The sequence below is a fragment of the Lolium rigidum genome, chromosome 4 (genome assembly GCF_022539505.1).
Source record: "Lolium rigidum isolate FL_2022 chromosome 4, APGP_CSIRO_Lrig_0.1, whole genome shotgun sequence".
In the NCBI taxonomy this organism is placed as follows: Eukaryota; Viridiplantae; Streptophyta; class Magnoliopsida; order Poales; family Poaceae; genus Lolium; species Lolium rigidum.
The window spans coordinates 269,925,792-269,947,897 of NC_061511.1; the positions used below are offsets into that span (position 1 = coordinate 269,925,792).

General features: G+C 47.2%; 2 protein-coding genes across 2 annotated transcripts; both read left to right on the plus strand.

Moving 5' to 3' along the window:
• Positions 1 to 427: 427 nt before the first annotated feature.
• On the plus strand, positions 428 to 7,832 carry LOC124707737 (glyoxysomal fatty acid beta-oxidation multifunctional protein MFP-a-like). Its single transcript, XM_047239414.1, has 18 exons — positions 428 to 594; positions 1,423 to 1,494; positions 1,570 to 1,626; positions 1,697 to 1,750; positions 1,843 to 1,910; positions 2,000 to 2,081; positions 2,638 to 2,693; positions 2,806 to 3,108; positions 3,209 to 3,295; positions 4,066 to 4,240; positions 4,318 to 4,439; positions 5,170 to 5,333; positions 5,416 to 5,670; positions 6,276 to 6,397; positions 6,493 to 6,614; positions 7,042 to 7,190; positions 7,287 to 7,425; positions 7,553 to 7,832. The coding sequence occupies exons 1-18, from the start codon at positions 501 to 503 to the stop codon at positions 7,580 to 7,582; spliced, it is 2,151 nt and encodes a 716-aa protein (XP_047095370.1). The 5' UTR covers positions 428 to 500; the 3' UTR covers positions 7,583 to 7,832.
• A 777-nt stretch (positions 7,833 to 8,609) lies between these two features.
• LOC124648763 lies at positions 8,610 to 13,257 on the plus strand. Its single transcript, XM_047188471.1, has 2 exons — positions 8,610 to 8,646; positions 12,690 to 13,257. Exons 1-2 carry the CDS (start codon positions 8,610 to 8,612, stop codon positions 13,223 to 13,225), a joined length of 573 nt encoding a protein of 190 aa, XP_047044427.1. The 3' UTR covers positions 13,226 to 13,257.
• Positions 13,258 to 22,106: the final 8,849 nt, after the last annotated feature.

Below are 22,106 nucleotides of genomic sequence, written 5' to 3' on the forward strand. Positions count from 1 at the left end.
ACAGTGGGATTGGCGAGCTCATCCACGAGAGCTCCTCTACGTGGGGCCCACCTCATGGGCGACGGAGCTCGCCGGAACCGGGCCAACGCGGTAGGTGAGGGAGGGGAGAAAATAGAGGGGAAGAGGGGTTGGTGGGGAGAGAGAAGGTGATAGGTGGCTCGCTGGTCTTATGTGGGGACGAGAGTTTGGGCTCGGAATCCCCAAATGAAACCCTATACACTGGTTTCATGCTAAGATGTCGGACACAATTTAAAAATGTATCGGACAAAGTAATAATTCCCATGCAGTGATTTTTTGTCCAATGTTCCCTCAAATCTTTTTGGACCGCCCTTTGTTATCTCCGTCCGGTCGTAAGCATATGCTTCCGGTGGGCCTGGGGTACCCAAAACGCTCAAATCAGAGCTGCCCAATTCAGTCCAAACACACATTCAGCGTTAACTGTCAACACTGCACACGTACGAGGCGTCAACGGCGCCGGCTCTGTCCCGCCATTGCCGGAGATGGCGAGGGGAACCACCACCATGGAGGTCCGCGACGACGGAGTCGCCGTCATCACCATCTCCAACCCGCCCGTCAACGCCCTCTCCTTCGACGGTATCCCCACCGTTCTCCGGGCACACAAATCTCCTCTCGTACTTTCCTTTTCCTGGCGGTGGCGCGCCGCCGCCGCCGGATTTGACCCAGATCACCGGATGGCTAGGTTCCGCCCGACCCGCTCATGTGTTGGTCCCATTGGCGAGTAGCGGCGCGGCTCGTTTGCTGTAGCAGGCAGGCAAGCAGTCAGCGTGCTGTTTTAGCAACGCAGTTTTGTTGGCCATTGGAGAATTCTTATGTTAAGTTTAAGGGATTTTCTGAACAGATCTATACATCACGTTGCAGTAGCCCCCACCTGTGAATTCTTTCTGGAATTGTATAAGATCGGATCTGACTTGAGCAATCAAGTGCCTCTTCCTGCTACCTGCTCTGCTAAATATTACTTCCTCAAGTGTCCAGATCCCAAAAAAACGTAGCGTTTTTGGACATGGGTTTTAGTCAAACTTTAACTATTCCCTCCAACCTATAATACTTGTCACTGAAATGAGTGAATAGACATACTAAAATGTGTCTAGAACTCTAGTCTAGATACATGCAATTCAACGGCAAGTATTATAGATCGGAGCACTTAACATGTCCTTAAATATCTATATTGGATTCCTGAAAACCAAATGTCTACATTTGCCCCTGAAAGTACTTCTATACATGGAAAGTACTTCATAAATATATTATAATGAAATCCAATGTCAGCTTACTAAGTTACTAGTATGTTTAATCGAAAAACCATTGAGTAATAACTATTCAATCATTTTCCTAGTTCCTAGTGTTGGTAGATTCTGTGATCATGAATGGCTGGGTATGATAGGCCCTCTCTTTTCTGTTCTGCAGTCCTAGCTAGCTTGCAAAGAGACTACAAAGAAGCTCTAAGAAGAAATGATGTCAAGGCAATCGTTCTCACTGGTATTTACAATGAACCTCTTGTCAAGCCTCAAATCCTAGCGCAGTATTTCTGATGTTTTACGCAATGTGTTGTAGGAGCCAAAGGGAGGTTTTCAGCAGGATTTGACATAAATGGATTCACAAATAAGCCAAGTAAGGAAGAGGCGGCTATTGTATGTTATTTCATTTCTCACTTCCACTGCTAAGTTTTCGTATGCACCAGAAAATGACAAGCCCTGGTCCCTCTCCGTTGATTTTTTGACTGACATAGTAGAAGGTAATTTGTGATACTCTTGCTCCTAACCAAGTATGTCAGCCAGTGGACAATGTTTTACTTCTCGTCAATAAGTACTTGCTTGATGCTGCCAGATGCTCGGAAACCGTCAGTTGCTGCCATAGATGGCGTTGCTCTAGGTGGTGGCTTAGAGGTTGCAATGGTATGTCTAGATTGCATTAGACAGATTAAGCTTAAACCAATTGGGTTCTTTTGACTATTGATTCAACGTTGTGATGCCTTTTTGTGCAGGTTTGCCATGCTCGTGTTTCCACACCGTCAGCTCAATTAGGCCTACCTGAACTTACACTTGGTGTCATTCCTGGAATGGGAGGTACTCTCTAGTCCCAGCATGGTCTTTCACATGATACGTATTCGCTCTTGCTCGTGTATGTGTATTTTTTGGTCTATAGCATAGCCACAAGTACATCTTGCGCTTCGCCTGTCTCCTTTCCGAAGGAGACTACTGTGTTCGTATTCATGTATTTATACTTATAAGATACAGAGGAGGGAAAAGAAGAATTGTTAATCAAAATCCACATCGATGTCACCCCACTGGCAATTGACCTGTGCTGGATAAAGTGGACACAGAAACATTTTCAAATTAGCTGCTCCTGAAGCTTGTAGTAGTCTGGTGAACGAACATAGATACGAAAGAACCAGGAAAATGGGAAACTGGGTGTAATCTTTTGAAAACACTCTTGTTGATCTGTCTGCTCTGTTGTATCATGCAGCTAACATATGTTTTAAATGTAAATAATAAACACAAAAAACTGGTCTGCACCAAGGTCAAGAAACAGCCTCTTGCATGTTTATTTATCTGCTAAATGCATACGCTGTTCTATTTTTTCCCCGTCTTACGTTGATTCACAAGTTTGCACCTGCTGCAGGAACGCAACGGTTGCCCCGCCTTGTTGGCCTGCCAAAAGCTCTTGAGATGATGTTGGTATGGCTGACTTGTGCATTACAAGTTGCAATGCATGCACACTTTTTTTCTTCTTTTCGTTGGTTATGTTGATGGTTTACCATGACTTTGTGCTGGTGTCTTCTCTTAATAGATGTCAAAGTCTATAAAAGGAGCAGAGGCTCAGAAACTCGGTTTAGTTGATGCCATAGTTCCAGCTAATGAGTTGGTCAGCACTGCCTGTTCGTGTGCTCTGGAAATCCTTGAACAGAAAAGACCATGGTTCAAGAGTCTCCATAGAACTGATAGACTTCCAGATATTGGGGAAGCAAAGGAAATTCTTAAATTTGCTAGAGTTCAAGCCCAAAAGCAGGCTGCTAATCTTCAACATCCATTAGTTTGCATTGACATTATTGAAGAGGGGATACTTTCTGACCCCCGTGCTGTCCTCATGAAGGTAAATAACTAGTTAATGAACTTCCTTTTGGAACATCTATGGCATGATTAAGTGGATATTGCTGCTTCTCAATATTTTTTATTTTTTTTACAATTGACAGGAAGTGCTCTCTGGAAATATGCTCCAGCAGTCTCAAACAAGCAAAAGCTTGAGACATATCTTCTTTGCCCAACGTGCGACTTCAAAGGTTAGTGGAAGATTAAAGCATTGAAAATATATGTTCTCATACTAGCCCATCCTATTCAGAATAGTGTTAATTAGTTAACCTTCCAGTAAAACCAAATATATCAGATATACTTTGCTAGGAAATGAGGCTTGGCAAGTAAATACCAGTGAGAACGATTGCTTTGACATCATTCCTTCTTAGGGCTTCTCCATAGTCTCTCTGCAAGCTAGCTATGACTGCAGAACAGAAAAGAGAAGGTCTATCATACCCAGTCGTTCATGATCACAGAATCTACCAACACTTGGACAATGATTGAACAGTTATTCATCAATGAATCATCGGTATCGGTCTGTTGATTAAACATATTAAATGGATATTTGATTTCATCGTAATGTATTTATAAAATTCAATAAGTTGTATGTGTTATAAATGTACTTTCCGGGGAAAATGTAGATATTCGATTTTCAGTTATCCAATATAAATATTTAAGAAAAAATAACTAGTTGAAGTCTGACTAAACTAATAACACTAGTCCAAATTTTATAAGTGGAGTACATTTATTTATTCATTCTCTAAGATGAATCAACTCATCGTAATGAATGTGTGCCAGATTTTCTTGATGACCGTGTTGTGATTTCCATGATCACAAGTAAGCTCTTGGATCCTGTGATAACAAATGTTTGTAACCTTTTCCATGTATATGACTTCAATGAAAACCTAGGATCTTCTTGGAAGTTGAGGCTTGCTGTGTCAGGTGCAATCGTTTATCTGACCATCTCAAGCTCTAACAGATTCCAAATATTACCAACTTGAGTTTGACACCACGGAGAATACTGAAGGCGGCCATTATTGGGGGAGGTCTAATGGGATCTGGTATTGCAACTGCACTGATAATGAGTGACATCATGGTAGTCTTGAAAGAAGTTAATGGGAAGTTTTTGGATGCTGGAATTAACAGAGTTAAAGGTGTGTTCTTTGTAACCACAGAAACTTAAAGTGAGTTTTCTTTGAACTTTATCATATATTCGTTCTTTTCTGTTCAGCCAATTTGCAGAATTTTGTCAAGAAGGGGCGAATGACCAAAGAAGATTATGAAAATAAACTTTCTCTACTCTCCGGTGTTCTTGACTATGAACAATTTAGAGATGCAGATGTGGTCATTGAGGTAGATCCATTTTCATACAAATAATTGTTTCTATGGTTTTGTGCTCAATAGAAAAAAAACCAAATGACAATCTAGTGTTTGTTTCGATCATCTTGCCCCTCAATAATAACCTATATAGGGGCATACAGTTGGTGATATTCACTGAAGCTTCTTCCATTTGATGGCAAAGAAAAATCCTAGAATAATCGTAAAAGGAAAAAAAATGGCTAATAAGCCCCATGGTAATCGTAAAAACAAAAAAAATACTACAAACTCTTTATCATAGACCAACAGAAAAGGAGATACACCTGTTATTTTGCTAGGGTGACGCTGTAATTGTTGAAATTCTCATATATATATAACAGTGAAGTATAAAAGTACAATTGTTGTATCATAACATGTAACTGTGCTGCAGGAGTAATTTCCCTGGTCTGTGGTAACTTCCAACATAGTTGTAAAATCAGCTCAGAATGTTCATTTAACAGCATTTTACCCTTTGATAAACAAAATAATCACTGAACTTAGGGCCAAAGAGACAATGAGCGTGATGGAAAATTAGTAAAACTCTTGACAATATATTGTGGAAGCAACATTTTATTTATTTATTTCAAGTACTGCCAGAATATTTCCTTATGTATATCTATTATGTTCATCACAGCTTTTTATTCAAGCAGTCTAAGTGCATTAATGTACATGCTTAGATGATGGAGAACACAGAATTATCTTGACATCTACTTGATAACCCTTGCAGGCAGTCATCGAGGATATATTGCTGAAGCAGCAAATATTCTCTGACCTTGAAAGGCACTGTAACTCTAATTGCATATTTGCCACAAACACTTCAACAATAGACCTGAAGTTAATTGGCCAACAGACGGCTTGTCAAGATCGAATTGTTGGTGCCCATTTCTTCAGGTAATTCATTATGCACATTTCCAGAGAGCCCTTCCATTTCCCATCTTTCTCAACTCAAGTATCTACTGTTGTATACTTGCAGTCCAGCTCATGTCATGCCACTATTGGAAATAGTTCGTACTCATCAAACTTCTGCACAAGTTATTGTGGATTTGCTAGATGTGGCAAAAAAGATACGGAAAACACCAATTGTTGTTGGGAGCTGCACTGGGTTTGCTGTCAATAGGATGTTTTTCCCTTACGTCCAGGTGGCTGGTTTGCTGGTTGATTATGGTTTGGATATATATCACATAGATCGTGTGATAACACAGTTTGGAATGCCAATGGGACCTTTCCGGTAAGGACATATCAGATATTGTCAGCTGCACTGGATTGGCCAGTTCCTTTTTATACTAGGGGTTGTTAGCCAAAGACTTTTTAGTAAATTACTGAAGAGCATTAAGATATAAAATTTACCTTGTTTTCCCATTGCTGATACCACCGGAACCAACTAGATTGTCCACACTTTTGAGAAAGCGTTATGGTTTTAAATGTAAGATTTTACTGCTAGTATCTCTATCCCCTGGCATATGGTCCTTCATTTTTTTTCTTTCTCTAGTCAATTACTCTTTTCTTTGACCTGCTTACTTCTTAATATATTTCAGTTTAGTTAGATATAATTTTGCTGCTGAATTTTTCATCTATTAAGTTAATAAATCAGACTAGCTGCTTCCTTTTTGTTTTGTTATGGCTTTCTTTTGATTGAGAACAGATATGAAATTTGTCCATTCTTTGCTTTGATATTGGTGGGACTTTTTTTATTATCATATTAGTGTGGTAACATTGTTCCTTGTTCAGATTAGTGCAAGACATGTACACACCTTTGTGTTTATTGATGGAACATTTTCATAGATATCTATTTATTTGTCTAACAGTAGTATCGTTTTTATCTTGTCTGTACAGATTAGCTGATCTTGCAGGTTTTGGTGTTGCCGTTGCCACCACAAAGCAATATTATCAAAGTTATCCTGAGAGATGTTATAAATCACGACTTACTGAAATTATGCTTGAGGACAACAGGACAGGTTCTTGCATGTCGAAAATACATTCGCTTCACTTAATGGTTGGTCCTGTGAAGCTGTATCTCACGGTTATATTTAACTCGTGGAATTCTGGACAGGTGAATCTTCTCGTAGGGGCTTTTATCTTTATGATGATAAGCGAAAAGCTTCTCCAGATCCTGATATCAAAAAGTATGTGGAGAAATCAAGAATCATGGCAGGTGTTGCACAAGATCCTAAGGTCATGTTATATCTAACTTAATTATCTACTTCTGGTTCAGAGAAGGGTTTGGAGCCAAAACTTGTTATTGATACACCCCATGCCTGGACACATCCCAATCTCGCAGATGTATTTGTTTTACTTCTCACAGTACCATCTGTGTTCTGTCTTCCTTTCTGTGCTCACTTCTCTGGATGATCTGGGAAAAATATGCAGAAATTGATTATTCTGTGTAGCAAAGTGCAGAAAATTTATGAGAGGACCATAGTGGTGCATAGTGTAATGAATTATTTTGAACAATTCATGAGTACCTCGTTGTCTTTTCGTGCATCTCTTGTCTACTGTATCATTTACATGCAGAATACCACTAACTACAGTGTGCATGCTATCCTGTAGATCCACTTTTTTTTTGCTCAAAGAATCTGACAAGCAATTTCTTTTCCCTCAGCTGATGAAAATAACAGACAACGACATCGTAGAGATGGCCTTTTTCCCTGTGGTGAATGAGGCCTGCCGAGTCCTTGATGAGGGGATTGCTCTGAAAGCATCTGATCTTGATGTAGCTTCCATCATGGGAATGGGCTTTCCTTCTTATAGGTTCAATTGCCTATTCCTGAACCCTAATTCACTAAGTTTTTTCCTCTTATATGCTTATCTAACTAATCAGTCTTCTGTGCTCTTCTTTTACACTAGGGGTGGAGTGATGTTTTGGGCCGACTCTCTCGGGTCGGAATATGTGTACAAGAGATTGGATGCTTGGTCCAAGGATTACGGGGAGTTCTTCAGACCCTGTGAATATTTAACTTGGAGAGCTCGCCGGGGTGCATCCTTGGTAAGATCTATGGCATGCTTACATTGTTGGTGTGGCTTTGTGATCTTAGATGGCACATCCTGTCATTCTACTGATTTTTTGTGCCAATAGCATCACCTGATTGTGCATCCCTGAAAACCTGCTGCAGGCTGCCACAGTTGCGAAACCGCGACTCTAAGCCGTGCATCCGTTTCTGTTCGGAGGCCTGCCTTGTTGTCCAGTCCGACATGAAAGACTTGGCAGGAGCTTTGACTGTGGTAGTCTTGTAGATGTAAAACTGGGGAAATGATATGTTGGTTCAGGTGTTGGTAGTCTTGTAGATGTAAAACTGGGGAAATGATATGTAAAACTGGGGAAATAATATGTTGGTTCAGGTGTTGCCCTGAGCATACGCACATCGCAGTGGTTTTATGCATTGTGGTTTCCCATGGAATATGTTGCAGCATGCCCGCCAAACTCCTCCGAAGCAGATTTGCTGCACATGCAGTGCTTCCAGTTTTCAAAATATTTAAAAACTGTATATCTGTATTTCAAAAAATCATCACAATTATTCCATAAATACATACACATGTCTTGAATATCAGTGTGAAGTTTCGGTAGAAATTACATTATATTTTAAGCTACATGAAAAAATCAAATTATATCTACATATTTGTCAGAAATTTCTCTTTTTTGTCTAGCTTAAAATACAATATATTTTTCTCCAAAATTCATACCCTACCGTCGAATGTTTATATGTATATGGGTATTTAATTTCAATTTTTTGGAATCCAAAAAATATGATTTTTGAAAATCAAGAAAACTTGTGCTCATGTGTTAAATACACTTTTCGCAACCTTCGGTTGCTACCTTCATTTCATATACAGTACCAGTACTTGACTTCAAGCATGACACTTCTGCTTATGCGGGAACGTGCGGTGCTGGAGCGGCAATTTCCTCCTCTCCCGTGCGCTGGGAGGGCCTGACGGGGCGGGCTTGACCTCGCGGTGGTGGATGGCGTTGGTCTTGGCCTCACCTAGTTTAGGCTCCTGCCGTAGTTGGTGGCAAGGTGGGGGGTCGTGGTGGTGGCACCTTTGACCGTCGGTGATGCAGGGCTCGATGGTGGTGGCACCCATAACTGGCCTAGTGGGCCTGGCCAAGATCTTTGGGACCCGTGGGTGATTCGTGGGTGCGAGGTGTTGCGCTCATGGACTCCCTCCGTCACCATGCCCCCGTCGCTGCTGGAGGCCATGCTCGACCTAGGTCAGTGGCTTCGGATCTAGCGACCTGCTCGCTCGGCCATGTCGAAGCCCTATTGGGATTCCGATAGTTTTGGCGTCGTTGTGGGTAACGTCCTTGCTGTCTCTCTAGGATTAGATCCTTGGGCCAACACGTGCTTGTCGGAGTTGGCAACATGCTCTTTGCTGCAATTGCTCTCGTGGATGTGGTTTTCCCTCTGACCATCGTGGTTACGCTGGGGATTGTGCGACCGTCATGGTGCCGCCGATCTAGTGTCGTTTGGGTCGTCTAGATCCGGGTTTGGCCGGGCTTGGCCAGCCAGCTCTTGCGTTCATCATGCGGCTAGTTTGGGCTAGGTCATAGTGCGAGCTAGGTTGGTGGTGCGGCTGCAATTTCTGCTTTGTCCGCTCTGTGCCCATGTGACGGCAACCTCATTTTTAATCAGGTTGGATTTCTGTGAAAGCTGCACATGGCTTTGGCCAGTGTCGGTGACGACGTCGCCTCCAGGTGTCGTTCCCTTGTTGAAGGCGTCCTGATGATGATCCTTCAGCTCGAATTGATGGACTCGATCCCTCCGCCTTAAACTACTACTCTTGATGGCCTCGCTTCGGGCAAGCTTCTCTTGTAGGGCAATGTGGATCACCCTTCAATCTCTCACTCGCAACGTCGTCATGGCTACTTCTATATGGTTTTGTTGGTTGCTAGAGGCTTTCCTAGTGCCTTGGGTGGTGTTGCTAGGTCAACGTCATGCCATAGATGTTGTCGGTGTTCCTATTCCCAACGCCATCGAAAAATGTTATGTTTTGGGTCCGGACCTAGCCCAAACTCTAGGGGTTGTGGTTTGGGATCTAGGTGAAAAGTTTGTAGTACTCGGTCTCCGCCGACAACGATGACGTGCCACACATCTTTTTGGAGGCGTCGCCGCAAGACCCCTTCTCCTTTGATTTCTCAAATTCTACTAGGCTGCTGATCTGTCATCGATTTCCCCCTTGAGTATGTAGTTTTGGTGCGGTGAAAGTTTGTTGGCTGGACATGCTCGTGGTTGGCTTTCTCAACCTGGATCAATGCTAGTGTTTGGGCTTAGCTTTTTTTTGTTGTTGTTGTTGTCTTCTTTTGATGATTTTGGAGTGCGTTTTACACGCGGCGTCTGTTGTATTTTTTTTTTGGTGTAACTCCTAGACGACGGACAGATTCGTTAAAAGCTGGATTTGTTTCAAGCCTTTAAAAAAGTCAAAATCACCATCCGACAGCCGAGTGCCACGTGAATTTCTGCTGCGCGCGACGTGGATCTCCTCCGGCCGTATGCAGCGTACGCAAGCAGCACATGTCAGCCGCTGCCGCGCTACAGTAGTACGTTTTTTTTTTCGACGCACGCAACACAACTCTGCTCCCTCGGTTCTCTTTTACTCCGGGTCTTAGATTAGAGTACAATTTTAGCTTTGCAAGCAATAATAATACGGTACTCTGTACATGAAACTAATTTTGGAACATGGGTCCATATGCTCTCTATATTTTGAAATGCATCTTACATATATTTTAAATTTTCAAAAAAATTGAAACTAAAAGTTCGCACGTACATCTTCATGTGCTACGTGCTCACAAAGTCGTTTCATAAAAACTCGACTTATCATGTGACGTGTGTAAAAAAGACAAAATTCAGTGCTAAAAATAATGTTTTTCACAAGATAAACTTTCTCTTTTTTATATAGACCACACAAAATATTGGTTTTTCGTGAAACTTAACGAACGCACGTATATTATATAGATGTACATGTAGAATTTTTTGTTCAAATTTTTCGACATTTCGAAATATAATTTTTTAGTAGAGGGAGCATACGCACCCGGGAGCCGAATTGAATTTCCGAGCAATCACACCCTATTTATTTGATAGAATTTATTTTATTTAATGTATTTTAGATTGGTTATTGACATGTTACAGTAGTACTCTATTCATCCGTAATTTTTTTTAGGTTTATCTAAATTTAGATGGATTGGTTGTTGACATGTTACAATAGTACACCAAATAGCGTCTATAAATGCATTCAACTTATCACATATTTACTAAACCTTTCATACTTCACAAGCCGCGGCTAGTTCATGACTCCATTTACAAGCTGCTCGGATAATTTCATTAGCTTCACGAGCAAGATCACGCCCTTAGTTACGAAGATACATTTTGAAGTACATTTCGTCTAAATCAACCACATGTATTTAGAGGTGTAGGAAAAGATAAAGCTCAAACTCCACCAGAATTCATTTATTCAAATGAAGTCAACAGCTACCTGCAGCAGCGTCGACCGGCCAACCAGCTCGCTCAACTGCTCAAGAGAAGATCGAATCTTTCGGGCAGCGCAGCGCGTGTGCGTATGCCGGCTCTCGCGGCGTCGGGCTGTCCGCTCGTCTCCGGCTATCGCGAATGAAAAAGTTCAATTTGTGCGCGACGTTGCGGCCTTGAAGAAAAGCATATCCTCACGATACCACATGCCAACACGTGGAAATTAACCTTCGCTAGGCCCTAGCTCTATGAGAGGGGTGAAATTTTGTACGCCATACATCTCGGGGACGGCTTGTATTGTATGTATTGGATCTTATCTTTACCCGAGGCTGTAGAATCAACTTGTATAAAACACAAAAAGAAAACAACTTGTCTTTTTTTTTCCCCGAAACACAGTACAATCAAAGTCGCTCACACATACGCGCGCACACTCATCCTTATGAGCACCTCCCAGAGACTACGTTGAAGAACTGATATGACGGGTCTTGAGATTGACGAAGTCACCACATGCGTCTCGCTGTCGATGGAAACGTCGCCTCCCACTGAAAAATATTCCGCCTTTATGTGACACCAAAGTGTTAAATCTGCGATTTGAACTTTAGTGGGCTGGGGGTGCCACTGCCCTCCTAACCATCCAACCACAGGTTGGTTCTCGAAAACAACTTGTCTAGTAAATGTGAAGAATACTAAACAGTCCTTTTATGTCGAGCTCTATGGTTTGTTTTCTTTTTGTTTTCTTTAAAACATATAAGGTTGTGTGACAAAAGAAGAAATAGCTTGATGATCTTGAAGATTTTTTCGTTTATTTTAAACTCCATTTTACAATCGCTGGAGGCATGCGTTCAACTCTAAGGCTGTCCTAGCGGCTAGGGTTTGGGGATGCCTACATTTAAGAACAAATAAATCAATAGAAAGTTTAAGACAAAATTCCCATAACTAAAAACAATTTCCTTTAGCCCACAAAAGATGGCACAACACAATTTCTTCATGATTTGTTTTTTTTTTGTTAGCAGTTGCACTAGCATGTTAGCTGGTTGTGGGGCCCTTCTCATAAAACCGTCTCTGAAGATAGAGTCGAATACTTTGCTCACAGAACACATTCGGACAGACCCATGTTTCTCTATCTCATATATGAGGCCAATAACAAATGTCGTCGAGGAAGACACCTAGATCTGCTCGGCGCATATACATGTACATACCATTGCTATCCCTCGCGAACTTATTTGAAGGACCGCGGCCACCCCTACACGCAGATGAAGAGTCACCGACTCCTTAATAATCAACAAGATTCGATAAAAGACATGCGATTTGAAACCTCTACGTTCCTCATTGGTACGGGAGCCGACACCACCAGGGCTACGAATGAGGCATGATGACTAATTCCAACGTGAGATCACCGTCACTACCACACCAAGACAACATAACGGAGAGAAACTAGGACCTTCTCTTCCGGCGTGGAGCAGAGATCCGTCCCATCTCGAAAGGCGCCCTCCACATCCAAGGCAGACCATGCCGGTGGGAGCCATGCCGCCTCCTCTAAGACTGTCCTAGCGGCTAGGGTTTTCGGGTACTATTTAGAGGCTTACACTTAAGACAAAAAATGTTAGAAAGCCAAAATAAAGTTCCCATAACTGATTTTTTTTTGGTTAGCCCATGAAAGTACAAAAAGTTTGCATAGTACAATCTCTTCATGATTTGGTTTTTTGTTAGCAGGTTAGTTGGCACGTGGGACCCTTCTCATAAAACCGGAAGGGGCATCTCCAGATCTCCGGTGAAGTGCCCAAACATCCAGCTACCACCGCTGAAGAAAGAAAGAAAAAACCAGTAAAATCCGCGATGATGCTTCCCCTCCTCCTGCTCGCGCCGCTGCTCGCCGTCGCCGGCGCCGGCACGGCCGCGGCGACGAAGACGGCGTACGAGGCGCTGGCGGACTTCGACTTCCCGCCGGGCATCATCCCGAAGGGGGTGGTGTCGTACACGCTGGACAACGCGACGGGCGACTTCACGGCGCACCTGGACATGAAATCCACCTGCGAGTTCTCCATCCAGGGCTCCTACTCGCTGCGCTACAAGCCCAACATCAGCGGCCGCATCTCCGTGGACAAGCTCACCAACCTGGAGGGCGTGTCCGTCAAGATCCTCTTCTTCTGGGTCAACATCATCGAGGTCACCCGCAGCGGCGACAACCTCGGCTTCTCCGTCGGCATCGCCTCCGCCGAGTTCGGCCTCGACAACTTCCTCGAGTGCCCCACCTGCGGATGCGGATTCGACTGCAACGGCCTCCAGCTGCCCGCGGAGCCGAGCCTGCGCCTCCGAGGTGCGTTCTAGAATCCCCGCCCCCGTTCCCCGAGAAGAAGGCCCCCCCCCATTTCGTTTGTAGTTCCGTTTTAGATGGGCAACAAGTTCAGAACTCCATTTCGTTGCGTGTGTGAGTGATGTACTGTTTTCTGAAAGTTTAGAGAAGAACACTTAAGATCAATAAATGTTTCAGATTCCTAAAATTTTCTGATTAATTCATCTGCTGTGCTTTGTCATTTCTGTGACGAATCAGGCAGGTTAGCAGGTTGAAGCTGTTTCTTGAATTCCATGTATGAATAGTAATGCTAACTATTTTGTCTAGCAGTTGGGAGTTCTACAGGGAGTTAGGTGTAGCAGCTTAAGCTTGTGATTATCTTAGGTTCAGTAATATTTCTTTTTTGGTGAGATACTCCCTCAGTTTTAATTTAGTTCGTGTTCTTTGTTAAGTCAAAGTTTGCCAAGTTTAACTAAAAATATAGGAAGAAATATCAGTATTCATAATACCAAATGCACCTAATACGAAAATATACTTTAGGGCGATTCTAACACTACAGAGTTTACAGTAGCTCTTGAAATTTTTCCTAAATATTTAGTCAAACTTTATAAACTCCAACTTTGACTAATCTAGAACACAAAGTAGTTGTGAACGGAGTGAGTATATATATAGTATTCTTCTCGTCTGCTAAGACAGAGACTGCATTTAATGTTGTTTTTTCCAGAGTATTAATTTTGTTTCAAGTTGTAATATACTAATAAGATCGGAGTTGTGATGGCGGTTGGTTTCATAAACCAGGGCCAGGCATGGCTTGACTGGTTGTTAGATGGGATCCAGAATCAGTTTAAGCCCCCGAGAATTATCATCGAATTATGTTTACCCACTCTTGGTATTTGTTTTCCAAACCTAACTGTTCATTGCAAGTATAGAACATTCCAGGAATATGCCTTTAGCACAATGGTTTTCTTCTTTGGTTATGAAAAAAGCTGACTATGCTAACTATCACTCTGTTCCATAATATAAGCCGTTTTAGCCAACTAAAATAATTTGATTTGCTAAAACGGCTTATATTGTGGAACGGAGGTAGTAGTTAATGTTTACAGGTCCTAGTTTGTTTCCTTCTGAGGCATAAATATAGGAATTTGTGTCACCAAGAGTAATGCTGAACTTTTACTTAGGTGCAGAGAGTTTTTGCTGTTCAATGCACTGTTTAGCATGATACTTTTAGGTTCATTGATTTTTTTTAGATTCTCAGGGAGACACCTCCCCGATTCCATTTATATCATAAACGAAACCAAAATTTAGGTTCATTGATGTTACCTTCAACTTATGTTATACATTAAAGATTAAACATATCCATTACCATAAATAAATGGATGTTATGCATTATGAAGTCGTTGCTATTTTCCATCACCATGATCACAAGTTACTAACCTATATCGTACTAGAGAGGAATTGCCGAATTGGAACACGTCAACACGGCTTGCTGTCATCTCTGCTTGTAGCATACCCTGCTGAATCTTCTTTCCTAACTAGGCAAACAATATATCTGTTCATTCTTCAAGACCTGTGAAACCAATCCATAAGATTTTTATTTGAAGATCTAAAATTTGAATTTCCGTCCTGCTTTTGTGGTGCTGTTTTCTTAATTCAGTCACGAGGGAAGATCGTGTTTTTTCTCTGGAAGCAATCATTTAATTATCAAGGATCAATAGACACTGAAATCTTCTGATGAATTAGAGGCTGCAGAGTAAAGAAAATCGATCGAAACTATCAATCTTCCAACATCCTCTTGCAACAGAAATAAGAATCATCTGAGTACAGAGTACTTGCGATCCCAAAACTTATCAGAGTTATCCCAGGAAAAAGTTAATCTGGGATATTTTTTTCAGAACCCAACTGCTTACAACGCTGGAGTAAGTCCAGTAGCCCCGAACTACATCCTATTACAGACTTGCTTATCAAAAGTTAAACTGCGATCGATGTAGTTACTAACATCAGTGTAAACAATACCATCTTTGTCAAAACTAGAATCCACATCCCTTGCTCAATTTTGATTCTTGTTTTTGACTATGTTTTCACTAAATCGTCTTTTTTTTTCCCTTGGAGGCCACTAGAGTAGGTGCTAAACTCAAGTGGAACTGTTTTGTGGTGGGCAGACAATGGTTTAAATAAAAGCAAGCATGTAAAATAGACGAAAACTTGTAAGAGAGAGGATGCACTATGCATTTAGTAAGTTAGTACACTTAGTATACCTGAAAAATGGCCACAGTAAAACACTGATAGAGATCTATGAACTTAGTTGCGAACAAATGTTGTCAACTGCTCCCTATGATCCCTTTTAATTGACTTGGATTTAGTACAAAGTTATACTAAATCCGAGTCAATTAAAATGGATCGGAGGGAGTATATGAGAAGATAGCATCACCTTATAGTATGCCAACTGACAGACCTAGGCTGAATAACCAGCTTGTTTTCTACGCCGTCACCACCAGCGGCGCCGCCCCCAGCACGCCGGAGGCCGCGCACCGCGTCGCCGCAGCCCTTCTCCTGAGCTGGAGGGCGGCCTCTGCTTCAGGTGCCTGGAGCCAGGACACCCTGTCCGCGGCTGCACCAATGAGGTGCGGTGTCGCCGCTGCCTCCTCTCCGGCCACGGCAGCAGGGACTGCACGCCTGAGCAACGCGCCTACGACCGCGCTCGTGCTCGCCCGCTGCCAAGAGAAGAAGGCCCACCTCAACGCCGCCGCACTGCGCCGGCCGCGCCGCCGCCACCTCCGCCCCCGCCCCAGCCGACGTCGACCGCGCTCGTCACCACAGCCGCACCGCCTCCACCTCCTCCTCCGCAGCAACCCTTGCTGCTGGTGCGCACCGTCGATCCTCTGGGTCCAGTGCGCACCCCAGCCTCGACGACGACGGCACACACTGTTGATCCTACGGGTCCGGTGCGTGTCATCCTCTCGCGCAGCGTTGAGATGGAGCAGGCGGAGGCCGTCCTGCGGCGCGCGATGGTCGCCTCCATCACTGGAACGAGGCCGACCGTCTCCGCTGACCAGGTGGCGGACGTGCTCATGGCCAGCTTCAGCCTCCAAGCCGGCGACTTTACCGTCCATCTCCACCACCCGGAGGAGTTCCTCATCATCTTCGCCACCCAAGAGCTCAAAGACAGGCTGTCCGGCGACCACTTCATCGGCAACGCTAGCTTCTCGCTCACCGTCCGTCCTTGGTGCAAACTGGCGCATGCCGGCTGCGGCAGGTTTGAGCACCACGTCGAGCTGGAGCTCCGTGGCATCCCCGCGCAGGCCTGGAACGTCTCCACGGCGGAATCGTTGCTGGGAGATAGTTGCTGGGTGGAGAGGATCCATCCTGGCACGCGCTCCCGGGCCGACATGGCTGTTTTTCGGCTCACCGCCCGCACCCACGACCCCTCCACCATCCGTCGGCAAGCCATCCTCGAGGTCGTCGAGATCATTCCCGCGCGCAGCCCGACGGCGCCGCCAACCATAAGGACGCTCACGTACCCCATAACGATCAGGATCACGCCGGAAGACATCGACGCTCCGCGGCCTGGTGCCGCCAATGACCCGCCGGGCGACAACAGCGACGCTGACAAGGACGCCGAGGGCTCTGAGCGGGCCGCGCGGCGTGGCCCTCGCCGCCGCTGCCGCAAACGCCGCCGCCCCGACGCCGACGCTGCCCCTCCCGCTGGACGCGCAGATGGCATGGCACTGGACGAGCCTGCCTGGGCCATGGACTGCACCCAGACACGTGCTGACGGCGTCTGCATGGAACGCCGGTGGGCTGATGCTCGCCGGCCTGTTCCGCCGCCGCGCCGGCGCGGACGCCGCGCCGCCGCCGTCGCGCAGTGGCGCACCATGGATGCTTGGCCCGGTCAGGAAAGGCGGCGCCGGCCACGTCATCCTCGTCGCCTAGCACAAAGCGGAAGGCTGGAATGGCGCAGGAAGGACCAGCCACAGGGGCCCACCACGACCCGCGCTGACATTGCGACCACGGTAGCCACGACCGCAGCGGATCCGAGGCCGGTAGAACATCCTGGAACCCCAGCTGGCACGCGCCCATTGGCCGATCCCCCTCTCACGCAGCCCAACCCAGCACAAGAGGACGAGACGGCGGATCCGCACACGACCAGGTCGCCGACCGCTGCGAATTTTGCTTCGCCAGCTGCGCCTCCCGACAGCCAGGAGTGGGCCACCCCTGACAAGACCAACGCCTGTTCACACAGAGACCCCTCCTTCTCTTTGGACAGCATAGTACCTGACTCTCTGCTGGCTGATCCTGCTCCCAATGCCGATTCCATGTCGGGGCAAAGCGAGGCTGCTACCAGCCAAGAACCTGCCAACGTTCCCATGCCCAATCCTTGCATGGAAATTTCAAAGGGGATCCAGGTGGCAGCCACGACTCCTGCAGATGCGACTCCTGCTGAAGCTGCCTCGTCTGGGCCGTCCTTGTCTGGGCCGTCCTCTCCAGCTCGGGATACGGAAGCCCAGCAAGCCCACCAGCCCCAGCCCCAAGCCCAGCTGCCCCAAAGGCCCACAACGCCAACTCCACCAACTGACGATCGTGCTGCGCTGCGATCTGCGCCAAGCCGCTTCGCGTCACCACCAATCACGCTGCGCCGCTCCAGGAACAATGTCGCAGCGCTGCCACAGCAGTGGACACTGGGAGACTTCCTCAAAGCTGCAACCAAGCACCTTGATGCTGCCATGCCAACCCCTGGGAGGAAATCACGCCGGCAACCCTGAACTTTACCCCTCGTCGCGGAAGATCGGCTACCGCTGCATGCAATGGTGCACCACCCACGGCTGAGCGCAGGGCCCAGACCCAGGTCCTACGAACCTTGGGCATCGTCGGTGTGGATCAGGCCATTTCTGCCGCAGAGATGGCCGCATACGATCACGTGTTCGCTGCGCCTATCCCACTTGCAGTCCTGACGGCTATGGCTGCACTGGTTGACCAACAGATCCCAGCCACCGCCGCCCCTTCGCCAGTGTCCTTGGCTGTCGACGTTGCATGCGAGTGATCGGTTCTGGCCTGTACTTTGTCGTCGACCACTCTTTGATGGATCACGGCTTACGTATCGCTATCTGGAATGTTAGGGGGCTCAACGCGCGTGCTAGACGCCTGGCCATTAGATCGCTGATCGACACTGCTAATGCATCCATTGTATGCCTTCAAGAAACAAAGATGAACTTGATCTACTCTTCCATTGTCTTAGAAACTCTTGGCTCCGAATTCGATGACTACACATACTTGCCGGCGCAAGGCACTAGAGGGGGTATTCTCCTTGCATGGAAGAGCAGGGACGTGTCCATCACGGACCCAATGTTCACCATGAATGCCATTACCGCCAAGGTCTCCGTGGGCACCAACACTCCCTGGTGGATCTCGGTGGTTTACGGCCCGCAAGAGGAGGACAACAAGATCAATTTCCTCCAGGAGCTGCGTGACGTTAGGGCTGATTGCCAAGGGCCATGGATGCTTTGTGGAGATTTCAATCTCATCTATCGCGCGGAAGATAAAAACAACGGCAACCTGAATCGGAGAATGATGGGCAAATTTCGACGCCTCATCAATGACCTGCTGCTTAAGGAAGTCTACTTGAACGGGCGCCGCTACACTTGGTCGAACGAGCAGTCTCCTCCGACGCTTGTTCACCTTGACCGTGTGCTCTGCACCGCTGACTGGGAGGAGCTGCAGAGGGAATGCCACCTCAGATGCCTCGCATCGGTTGTTTCTGACCATAGTCCCTTGCTGTTGGACTGCTCCCCCATGCCCGCTGACCACAGGCGATTCCACTTCGAGGACTTCTGGTTGCGCCTTGATGGCTTCCAGGAAATTGTGACTGAGGCGTGGAACTCAGTATGGGACGTGGACCCCTTCCAACGGCTGCGACTACGGATGCAGGCCACCGCGCGCAAACTCACGAGCTGGAGCGCACGCTCTGTTGGAAATGTCCGGGACAAGATGGCTATCTCGCGCGAGCTGATGCTGCGATTTGACAAAGCTCAGGAGGACAGAGTGCTCACGGCCCACGAAGAGCAGTTTCGCAAACAGCTCAAGGTTGCCTACCTAGGCCTTGCCTCCCTAGACCGAACGATCGCCCGGCAACGCGCCCGCTTGGCCTACCTCAAGGAAGGAGATGCCAACACCTCCTTCTACCACCGACAATGCACTTTTAGGAGGCAGAAGAACAGGATATTCAGCATCACCACGGATGATCAGGTGCTCACCTCGCACGAGGACATGGCGGAGGCATTCTTTACGCACTTTGACGCACTCCTTGGCACGGCTGTTCACCGGGAGCACACGCTGGACCTCTCAAACCTGATCGAGCCCCAGGACCTGAGCCACATCGATGAGCCTTTTGGTGCCGATGAAATCTGGGGCGCGGTGAAGCGGCTGCCGGCGCGCAAGACTCCGGGGCCGGATGGCTTCACTGCGGAGTTTCTCCGCGCATGCTGGCCCACGGTCAAGCAAGACTTCGTTGACGTTTTTCAGCAGCTGTTCGATTTGCGTGGCCGTGGCTTCAGCAAGCTGAATCAGGCCCTTCTCACTCTGCTGCCTAAACGTGCTGACGCAAGCCAGGTCGCTGATTATCGCCCGATCAGCTCGATCAACTTAATTCACCTCGTCGCCAAGATCTTTGCCAAAGTCCTGTCCCTAAGGCTTGCTCCCAGACTTGACAATCTCGTCAGCAACAACCAGAACGCGTTCATCGCGGGAAGAAGCCTCCACGACAACTTTGTCCTAGTGAGGCAATCTGCGAGGCTGCTACATCAACTGGGCGCGCCAAGGATCCTGCTCAAGCTGGACATGGCAAAGGCTTTTGACTCCCTCTCATGGCCATTCTTATTCGAGGCCTTGAAGCAGTATGGGTTTGGGGACAGATTCCTAGAGTGGCTCTCCATCCTCCTATCATCTGCGAGCACGCGCATCCTCCTAAATGGGGAGCCAGGGCCGCCGGTGTGGCACCGACGTGGGCTGCGTCAGGGAGACCCGCTATCGCCCCAAATGTTCGTCCTCGCCATTGACATCCTTAGCAGGCTCTTCAAGCGCGCGGTCGAGCTGGGAATCATGCAGAGATTGCACCCCAGGAAGTGGATTCCTCCCATATCCCTGTACGCCGATGACGTTGTGCTCTTTTGCCACCCATCAGCTGCAGACGCCACGGCTGTCAGAGAGATCCTCAACCTGTTCGGTCACTCATCTGGCCTCCGCGTCAACTTCACCAAGAGCTCGGCCACGCCGCTGCGCTGCACCCCGGAGGAAACCACGCCGACCGGCCGAGCGCCTCGGCTGCCCGGTGGCGCCCCTTCCCATCACCTACCTTGGCATCCCGCCGACAATCGGACGGCCGACCGCCGCCCGGCTCCAACCTATCATCGACAGCATTGCCGGCCGCTTGCCAACGTGGAAGGCTGGGCTCATGAACAAGGCAGGGCGCCTAGCAATGGTCAAGTCCGTTCTCTGCGCCATCCCCATCCACCAGCTGCTGGTCTACGCGCCGCCGAAGAAATCGCTGAAAATGATTGAGAAGATCAAGCGTGGCTTCCTCCGGGCCGGACGTGCCGCGGCCAATGGCGGCCACTGCCACGTCAATTGGAGCCGTGTGTGCCGGCCCTTGTCCTTTGGCGGCCTTGGCGTCCAGGACATTGGGCGTGCCGGGCTTGCCCTTAGACTCCGATGGCTATGGCTATCCCGCACGGATGACGGCAGAGCTTGGAGTGGCCTGGACCTGCAGTTCTCTGAGGAGGAACGCGCACTCTTCTTTGCGTCGACAACCATGTGCATCGGCAATGGGCAGAAGGCCCTGTTCTGGGAGGATCGGTGGGTCAACGGCAGGGCCATCAAGGAGATTGCGCCCTTGCTCTACATGTGCATCCCAAAGAGGCGACGCAAAATCAGGACGGTGGCTGATGGGCTACAAGGGAACAGCTGGGCAAGGGACATCCAAGGCGTGCTTGGAGTGCATGAGATTGGACAGTATCTTCAGCTGTGGCACCTGATCCATGCCACCCCCCTCACTGACTATCCAGATAGGCTGGTATGGAAATGGACAACTTCTGGCACTTACTCCGCTAGCTCATGCTACCTAGCTACCTTCCATGGATCAACGACTTGTTACTCCTGGAAGCTCATCCGGAAAACATGGGCGCCGCCGAAAGTGAAGTTCTTCCATTGGCTCGCTAACCCGGACGAGATCGTCGGATCTGCGGAGCGCCTTGCCAGGCATGGACTTCCCCACCATGCCAGATGCTTGCTATGCGACCAGGCGCCGGAGTCTATGAGACACCTGATGCTCGAATGCCCCTTCACCCGGCAGATTTGGCACGAGATCCTCGCTTGGCTCAGGATGACTGCGGCTGCACCTGACCATGAGCCATCCATCATGGACTGGTGGCGACGCGCTAAGGGAGACACCCCCAAGCCAATGCGCAAGGGCCTGGCCTCTGCCACCCTCCTCATCCCCTGGATGGTATGGAAGCATCGCAACTCATGCGTTTTTGAGGGCGCCCGGCCATCAATCCCACTACTACTCTCCACGATTAAGGATGAGATTAGCTCATGGGCAAAGGCTGGTGCTAGGGGACTACGTGTAGTTCTGCCACCCACCTGGGATGTGCACTGATGTATCACCTGTATCGTGTAACCTGCCTCTTAGGAGGTTGTAAACCTATTCTATCTTTTCAATGAAATGAAGCCCAAAGGTCCTTTGCGTTTTCTCGAAAAAAAAATGTGATGGAAGCTTTTTTGTGATAATTAGTGTTTTATTTATGTTGCTAATAAAGATATATACTCCTACTATAATTTGCATGGAAACTGTGAATTTGGACTTGCAATTTTGCAATGCTCCTGACTACCATTGAGATTGGTCGGAGCCTTCTGCCATTTCAGCTT